The sequence below is a fragment of the Citrus clementina genome, unplaced genomic scaffold (assembly GCF_000493195.1).
Source record: "Citrus clementina cultivar Clemenules unplaced genomic scaffold, Citrus_clementina_v1.0 scaffold_7, whole genome shotgun sequence".
Lineage (NCBI taxonomy): Eukaryota > Viridiplantae > Streptophyta > Magnoliopsida > Sapindales > Rutaceae > Citrus > Citrus x clementina.
In genome coordinates, this window is record NW_006262075.1 from 14,328,263 (window position 1) to 14,338,009 (window position 9,747).

At 32.3% G+C, this 9,747-nt stretch overlaps 1 protein-coding gene across 2 annotated transcripts; it reads right to left on the reverse strand.

Annotated features, from left to right (window-relative positions):
- Positions 1-298: 298 nt before the first annotated feature.
- LOC18036888 (probable disease resistance protein At4g27220) lies at positions 299-3,567 on the reverse strand. Of its 2 annotated transcripts, none has more exons than XM_006427535.2 (2): positions 3,536-3,567; positions 299-3,097 (listed from the first exon to the last, which is right to left on the reverse strand). In XM_006427535.2, the coding sequence occupies exon 2, from the start codon at positions 3,092-3,094 to the stop codon at positions 302-304; it is 2,793 nt and encodes a 930-aa protein (XP_006427598.1). In that variant the 5' UTR covers positions 3,095-3,097; positions 3,536-3,567; the 3' UTR covers positions 299-301. The 2 variants fall into 2 exon arrangements, with proteins under 2 accessions (XP_006427598.1, XP_024036451.1); XM_024180683.1 differs by having other exon boundaries at positions 299-3,103; positions 3,536-3,565.
- Between the last annotated feature and the right edge of the window lie 6,180 nt (positions 3,568-9,747).

Consider the following 9,747-nt stretch of genomic DNA (forward strand, 5'->3'; position numbering starts at 1 on the left):
TCTATATATATATATATATATATATATATGATAAAAAAGAATAATTATATTACTCTAACCGATATTTACGGGGAAAAAAATCTCACAGGATACATATTGTAGTGAAACCTTTGTTATTTGTGTATGAATATTTGGTGGCATCTATTAAGGAAAAAGCAAATCCAATCTTAAGACAAATAAATAATTATTTAAAGGTAACATTTAGAAATTCACGAGTTTATTTTATTTTATTTTTATCAAATGGTGTGTATTAATTACAAATGAGAAGAACTTGGAAAAACCATATATTTAAATATATATTCTAGCGCTCCATAAACTGACAGTAAGGATTGAGGACATCTTTAGCATTGGCTTGATCCCACTCCAATGATTCCCATAATTCTTTCTTTATCCTGATAACTTCAAGCGCATGGGGTGGAGATGGTTGCCCATTATCAAGCAGAGGAAGCGAAAGAGAAAGCCGCTTCAATTTGGGGCAGCGGCGTACTTCAATTTCTTGGAGAGAATTACAAACCAATACCCCATTATTGCTGCAGAAGCTCTTAAATTCTGGCAAGTAATAAAAACCCAACTTCTTCAATCTAGGAAGTGTAACAGTATTAATGATGGTATTTGTTGCTAATTCTTTCTCAGTTTCTTCATCCTCCACCGCTACTATCTCCTCGATTGAATCGCAATTATAGACTTTGAGAACTTCCAAGTTTTGAAGGGCAGGCAATAACCGAAGTGAGAACAAATTCTTTAAATTACGACAATTGGCAAACCGAAGAACTTTAAGATCATGTGAAAACTTGCCAATGTTAACTAATCCTTGTTCCCTTGGAAAAACATCATTGAAGCTTGTGACTTCGTCGACCGCAAACATTTGTAAACGTTGAACATCTTTTGGGAGCACAATGGTTTCTTCTCTTTCACATATTTTGCAACCGTATAAGAATACTGATTTATCTACTTCGAGATGAGTAGGCAGATATCCCCCCATGCCATGTGCCGACAGCGCAAGACCATAATTGTTCGATCCTCGACCATCTGTAGACTTAACATATATGTTGAAATCTTTGAGTTTAGAAAAACAGCCTTCAAAATAGTCCAATCCATCGCTCAGACTAGCTGCCTCTTCCACTGTTTCTCGTAAAGCTTCCCTCCCAAAAGATAATTTCATTTTGTAGAGATTACGTAGTCTAGGTAATATGCCAGCCGGGAACTTCTTCAGCCGCCATGAATAGAGATAAAGATGAGTAAGGTTTTCCAACATTTCCATACCCTCAGGGACTTCTTCTATCCTTGTTGCTTCGAGGTTCAAATACTGAAGAGCCAACAGCTTTGCCAAAGAAGGAACTCGCTTTAATCTTCCACACCATCGAAGCAACAACGATCTTAGATTCGTCAAGTCAGAGACGGAACTTGGCAAGACTTCAATGCTGGTGTGAGAAAGATTCAGAAGCTTCAACCCATGCATGTGCACAAAGAAACATTCAGGAATCCTCTGTAAATGTACATTGCGTTGTAGCAACAAAGTTGAAAGGATTTCACAATGTGGGGACATATTTGAAGGGATTTCCTCGATGTGATTCTCCATCAGTGAAACTCTCTCGAGATTCTCTTCCCCTTCTTGTTCACGTGGAAATTCTAGCAAACGCAGGCCAGCTTTCACCATGAATAAAGGACTCTCGCTTGTAATGCGTAACGCCATGTCTCTTGTAAGATCATGCATCTTCACACAACTACCATCTTCGACGCTTTCCAATAAGCAGCAATTTACAAGCCTTTTCAGTATAGTATGCCCTCTATCATATTTTGCTTGGACATCCTTCACTTCTTCGATAAACCCTTCTGCAATCCAGTGATCTATCAGCTCATCCTTTGGGATGGCAAAGTCTTCAGGATACAGTGCACAATACAAGAAGCACTGTTGGAGCTTTTCATCTTTCAAGCGATGGTAACTGAATTCTAATCGCCCAAACACTTTAGTATCTACGTCATTCAAACTTCTCAGCCGTCCACGCAATTCATTGAGCGCATTTTGCCATTCATAAATTTCTTCTTCGCCGCTCATGGAAGCAGCTACAGTTACAATTGCCAGCGGTAAACAACCACATTCCTCAACAACTTCGTTTATGATTTCTTTATTCAAAGCTGGAACTTGCAAAATGCTGCTGCCAACTCCGTCTATGAACAAATTAAATGCCTCCTGTTTAGAAAGCAATTCAACTGCGACTTGTTTACACTTCATAGAACGACAGACCCTATGTGAACGTGTAGTTATCACCAATTTGCATCTGTTCTCTTCACTAGGCTCAGGGATTCCTACTTCCTCGAGAGGAAATGCTTCCCACATATCATCTAGTATCAACACAAACTTCTCTTTAGCTTTCAACATTCCTAGCAACCTCCCTGCACGTCTTACTTTATCTTCATTTTCTGAAAGACTTTGTTTCAATGCAGTTGCAATCTCAGTTTGCAGTTTAAAAAGATCAAGCGGTTGAGACACGGTGACCCAAATCACATCATTGAACTTATTGGGCTTTTCCTGGAGTTTGTTGTTGATATGACTCATAATAGTGGTTTTACCAATACCTCCCATACCCCAAACTCCTATCTTTGACACCTTATCAGCCATGAGATCCTCCCAAATTTCCTCCACAATCTTCCCTGTCCTTTCCCCCACTAAATTGCTTGTTGTTGACAACGTCATTCCGCTGGTTGAAGGGGCATCACTCACATAACTAGTAAAAGCACAACCCTTTTGAATATACTCTTTCACTTCTTCAATCTTCTTCTCAATATCTTTTCCAAGACACGCACGTGAGAAGCAATTTCCTTTCTCCACCTCCTGTTTGAAACTCTCTGCTTTCGTATTGATCCTTTGTACGTTTTTCAGCCAATCACTGACTTCATTACTTGGTTTTTTTCCTTGCTCACGCTCCGCCCTCGACAATGTCCCTTCGATATCTTTTTTCTTGTTTTCTAACTCCCGTAATACTCTGTCAAGTTCTTCCATATTTTCATCGAGCTTTCTGTAATACTCAAAATATTCGCATATAGGAGAACATACACACTTGAATATTTCACTGATTGGTCCGATAAGATCCATTGGCTGGTCCTAGAAGATATTTAGTACAACATTAGTATAAGGTTTCTTCCAAATGCAATTTTCGTTCAAAATTGCGTCAAATATTTACATTAAATATTATAATTACCAATAACAAAGATAAATAATTTCATCTGACATATTTATCAACTTAAATTTTTTTCACTTATGTGGAACATATATGCTTACATGAGATTTATAAAATATGTAGAGCAAAATCCGTCAAAGATATGATCTGAACACATATTTTGAGTTACGGATCCCATGCAATCCAGTAAGAATTTGGTAATAATTAATAATAATTTTCGCCTAGAAATTTCAACTTACATAGATCAATTAATGAATGAAAATATGTGTCTCAATTTGACATGGCCAAACAACTAATAGCATGCAAGAAAAAATAAATCAATAGTGCAATATAATCTAAAAGAAAGTATAACTTACCTGAATAAACCGGCTTGCTGTAGCTTCTTCAAATGTTTGTCAAGGGGAAGAAAGCACCAAGGCTGAATCCAAGAGAATATAACCTTCTGCGGAATGACAATACTCTTCGTCATTTGTTGAGTGAAAAAAAATATATATAGAGAGAACAAAGAAGGGTCAAAATGAGTGCAAGCTATTTATGCAACAATGGAAACAGAGAATGTAATCAATAATAGATGCATTTTATCACATTACAATCATATATGCATATGATAACGGACAAAGAAAGCGAGCAATCCCACCAAAATTTATTCTCAAAAGCAACGAAAAAAATACACGTGTAATATTGAGAATCGAAGAGAAACAATCTCAACAAATTATTCCAAAAGCAACTGGTAAATTTAAAAAGATAATAAAAAGAGAGATTTGGAAGAAAAATACCTGCAGTTGAGTTGAGAGAATAGAGAATAGTTGGAGCCTAAAGGTAAGTTAGAGACATAAATAAAAGAGTTAAATGAACATTAGCGTTAAAATGATTGAATAAGATAAACTAAAAAAATGTGAAAAAGCGACATTACCCACCCCTCTTAACTTATGTGACAGCCTTATCAAAAACAAATTTATGTGACCACAATTTTCAATTTTTTAAAATTATTTTGTACAGTTATGGTTTTCCGTTTTGAAAATAATTGAGTTTGATGAACCAAACCGAACCGAACTGAAGCTGCGGTAGAAGACTATTTGTTGTACTGGGCATTAATTAACTTTCGTACTTATTAACTTTCAACTTGATATTATGTTAGTCAATTTTTTTTTTCATAATTTATAATTTATTATTAAATAAATTTAATTTGAACTTAATTTCAAATATAAGAGAGATTTCGTTTAATTTTTTGAAACAATAAGAGCAGTCCTCATTTTTCCTTTTTAACGAGTGTCTTTTGTGAACGTAGGGTCTTTTGAAAAATTGAAATTGTAATCCGTAATTTGAGATAAGCAATGAAAGTTTGAACAAATATATATATATATATATATATATAAAACAGAGAATGATTGCAATTTTTTTAGATTGTGGCCCCAATTTGAAATAGAAATATTGTCTAATTGCTTTTCGGATTTGAAAAGTGCAGGCAGCGAACGGCTACTTGTCTTCAATAATTCATAAGACGAAAGGGATGATTAATCTCTTAGCCGGCCTGCCAATGAGAGGAAAGTCATCTTGCAAAAAATTAAATTATTGAATTCCTCTAATTGGAATTGGAGCCATATATGGTTTATAAAATAGCCTTGATTCCCTTACATATATATAAAAAACAACAAACACAGACAAAAATTAATGCTAATTTATACATTAGTTGCGTCTTAATTTGACATTTGGTAATGACAGGCAATGAATTAATTTGACATTCGGTAATGACAGGCAATGACCAACTTGTCTTCAATAATTAACAAGATGAAAGGGAATCCAAACGCACGACGAACCATATGTTTTACTCTTGGGTGATGTTTGGTTGAGAGGAGAGAATGGGGAAGAGGAAAGTAATTTAAATTCTACTTTTATTTTTATTGTTTACTTCCATAACTAAGAATTTAATTTTTATTAAAATTTAATATCCCTTATAATGAAGAATTTGAATTCCAAACCGAGTGAAGAATTCAAATTCTTTTTATATTGAAAGCCCAAACTTCCAAAATTGCCCTGCAACATTTTTACTTGTTTAATGCTATTAATAATTATTATTTATAATTTTATTTTATCAATTTAATATTATAAATAATTTTATATTAATTATATTTAATGAATGATTTAAGAAATTTAATAAAATAAATAAACTTATTTATTTATTTAATATGAAAATATATAAATATAAATTAACTATCGTCGGAACTCCACCGGATCGTCGCCAGAGCTCTGTCGGAACTCGCCGGACCCTTAGACATCGTCGTAAGCCGTTGAAATTTCACTGGAAAGTCAAAGGCCACCGTTGACTTATGTTGATCGCTACTGTTGACCGGCTTTTATTTATATTAAATTATATTTAATATTAAATTATATTAAATAGTTTAGTATATTAAATTATTTTATATTTTATATTAAATATAAATCATGAATTGTTTTAGAACTTTTTGAAATTAAAAAATTTTGGTATTATTATTAAATTATATTTTATTACTAATATAAATAATTTAGTATTTAAGGAAAATGATAAATTTGTCCAAGGAAAAAAACTGGAATTCTTTTCCCTATCAAATTTTATGTCAAACCAAACAATGAAATTTAATTTCACTATTTTCTTCCACTCCTTTCCCCTCCATTCCACTCTTTTCCTCTCCTCCCCTTTCTTAAAACCAAACACCACCTTAGGGCTTAGCTGGCCTCCTACATCCGCAGTATTAACTTATGTGAATGACCGACTTTTTCTCTGCAGTTAAATTTCCAAGTGACCACTAGTCCACTACTAACTTATAAAAAATCTGAAGAATTATGAGTTTTTTTTTTCATGAGATCTTTTTTTATTTTTAAGTTTCTGGGGCTGCTCATGATATTATTATGTTTTAAGCTGAAGCTTCTTCGAATGAAAAATTGTGGACAACACAACCGAATAGGTACTTTGATCGGGTTGACTCGAATCTGACCCGAACCCGATTTTGCCCACCCGTAGTTTTAATGCTTTCAAATTAGATACCTCACTGTTTATCCAACATACAACAGGTGATATTGTGGTGGTGCTCATTTATGTAGATGATATATTGGTTACTGGCTCAAACAATAAGCTTGTAGAGAAAATTATCAATCGTTTGGGGTCTGAATTTGCTTTAAAAAATTTAGGAGATTTTAATTATTTCATTGGTCTTGAAGTAACACCATCAGCTGCAGGGATACATCTCTCTTTGATCAAATATATAGGTGATCTACTCAAGAAAGCTCAGATGATTAATGACAAAAGGTGTCAAACTCCTATGAGTTCAAGTAAGAAGCTAGTTAAAGACAAATGGGCTTCCTGTGAAAATCCCTCACTGTACAAAAGTTTGGTTGATTCTTTACAGTATCTTACATTAACAAGGCCTGAAATCGCATTTACAGTAAATGAACTTAGTCAATTCCTTGCTACTCCAACATTATTCCTTGCTGCTCCAACACCCCTCCAATGGGACTAAGTTTTACCTCAAGCACAATTCACTTATAATAATGTGCTCTATCAATTAAGTGGGAAGTTATCTTTTGAGATTATCTACATTAGACCTCTTTTAAATACCTTAGATTTGGTTCCTTTGCCTAAACTACCTGGAATAAACATCATTACTGATCATATAGTAGACAAAGGAATCAATGTTCATGAGGAAGTCAAGAAGAAATTAGAAGAATCCACTACTAAGTACAAGGCAGATATAGATAAGCATAGGCACTTCAAATCCTTTGTTGTAGGAGATCAAGTGATGGTTAATCTATGAAAGGACATATTTCCTTTTGGGGAATACAACAAGCTCAAACAAAAGAAGATTAGACCATTTCACATTCTTCCGAAAATCAATGACAATGCTTATTTTGTGGACCTCCTGGTCAACTACAATGTTTCCAAAACTTTCAACATTCAAGACTTTTTCAAGTGTCATGATCCTTCACCATTGTCATATGATTGAATTAACTGAGAACAAGTCCTTCTAAAGAGAGGAGACTAATGTAGGACCACCATAGTCATAATAGGAGTATAAATTTAATTTCCATTTTTTTATTTTGATTAGGATTTATTTTCTTATTTAAGGTATATTTTTTTCTTATAAGGAACCATAATTTTATTAGGAATAAGATAATCCTATTTAGTATAAATAGACTTGTTATGCCTGCTTCTCGAGACAATCTTTTCATTAATAATATTAAGTGTTTCTCAATTGAGATATTTTATCTATTGTGAGAGTCATTCTTCTTGAGTTTTCATGGATGTACACTAAAAAAATTCTAGTATTTCTTCAGCATTGTGTCACTTCGACATAATGAATAATCCATAATTTTCATCTTCTACTTTGGTGCTCAACTGAGATTTATTTTGGAGCCAGCTTTGGACCTTTGGCAATTGGCTTTGCTACTTATCCTACAAACATATGGTAGAACAAGCTGCAAAACATTACTAAACTGTGATCCAAACATAAATAGATATCTTTAGCCTAAGTAGAGAAGAAGAAGGTTGCTTAGGTGTTATTTTTTGTCTTAACAACTTGAGAATATCAGAATTAAAAAACCAGTCAAAGGACACCAAAATTGACTGATTATAAGCAAAATTTATCATTGTCCCATTTAGTTGGGTTTATGTAGAATAGCTTAAGAGCAGTAGAATTGGTTGATTATGCTGAAAACGGCCCCAACAACAACATCATGTTTTTTCTCTTAACCTTTTTATATAATTTCAAATTATTCTTTAGAATATGAAAACCAATACTTTATCAAATTGTAGATGCATCATTGCCTTAGAAATAAATTGGACATATAATATATATTCAAAAGTATAGTCCTTTTATGGTGCAAATGCCTTCATTTTTTCCAAGCGGACATGCTATTAAGCCATATGCCTTAATAGAGTTAATTTTTCATACTATCAAACTGCACGACTTTATAATGTGTTGAAAATTAACTCTATTAAGTCACACTGCTTAACAATGTATCTGCAATAAAAAAATGAGGGCGCCTGCACTTGAGAATGATTATACAGAAGTGTAAGGGTGCGGATATTTCTACCCCACTTTTTTATAAACCCACTACACCTCTTAAAGTAATTACAATAAATTCACATTATTTTGTAAAATTACAAATTAATAATAAGTTTGAACAATTAATTAACTAAATCATTATTATAATTTTTTCTAGTCTTTTAACAATTTTTAACTATTTAAGGTTGCTTTAAGATAAATTTGGTTTCATTATTCTGCCCTTATAAAATAACCAATTACCTTAAGCAACATATATTGTCGTAACTAATTGTTTAGGCATTTATTTTTTTTAATATAAAATTTAATAATTTTCAATACTCCACATGTCCTAATTATATCTTATTAGTTTAGTAAAATATTAATAACCACACTAGTAAAGTACTACTATACATCATTAAAATATAAAAAAATTTGGTGTAAAAAATTATTAGAGTTAAATTAAAATTTTAGATGTTTTGGTACTTTTACCTTATCAGGTTAAAGTAATTATATTAATTTATGTCAAAGTAATCTTATTGATTAAATGTAACCCAAAAAAAAAATAGTCCCATAAAAAAATAAATGAATGAATATGGATTTAATTGATTAAGTTTCTAGATTTCTTCTTAATTTGAATTTTTAAAAAATAATATGCATTGTTGTAATAATTTTCTATAAATGGGGTGGGTTTATAAAATTTATGGGTGAAAATATCACCATTCGAATATAAAAGAATTTATTTTGTTAGGAGAATAACAATGTCCTCCCTTTGGGTTTGGAGGAATATTAACAAACAAGTTATTACGTATATACGCAATAAAGGACCCATTATTTATTGTGTAATATATGTTGCTTCTAAACATGGATACCGCATACTCATACACCGAGCTGAAATTACCGAAGTATCATCATTAAAGACTTACCTATGGATTAAAATGTGTCCTTTTCCTATTGAGTAGTCAGTTCTCAATGAAAAATAAAATTAAAAAATATATATAATTACGTCTCACCCTTCAATCAAATAATAAAATAGATGGACAAGTTTATCATTTTTAAATTATCAGTTGCTCTTATAAGGGAGGGCCTAAGTTACAACGTAACTTAGCGCCAGCCGCTCTTATAATATTTTCCACCGCTAGAGAACAAAAATGATGACGTGGCTTGTAGTGCAGTAACGGTTCTCTCCATTTTATCTTGATGACTTCAAAAGTTGTACTGACAAAGACAAAAACAATTACCATTATCAAATAAATTACACACCTGAAATGGGAAAAAAATGCTAAAATAATTTATACAAATCTATCTATATATCTATATAAAGCTAGGACTTGAGAAGGTGATGTGGCATCACCATTTTGCTTCTTTGTATATTCTCTATTATCTAATAAATAGAGATTTTTTTTTAGATTTGGCTTTTCATCTTCTCATAATTAATTTGATTGTATTTAACTCATTTAATAAATAGTAACTTTATTAATATATATCATTCCTCATCTTTTTATATTTTCTATTATCTAAAATATCTAAAATATTGGTGGATATTCTTTGTA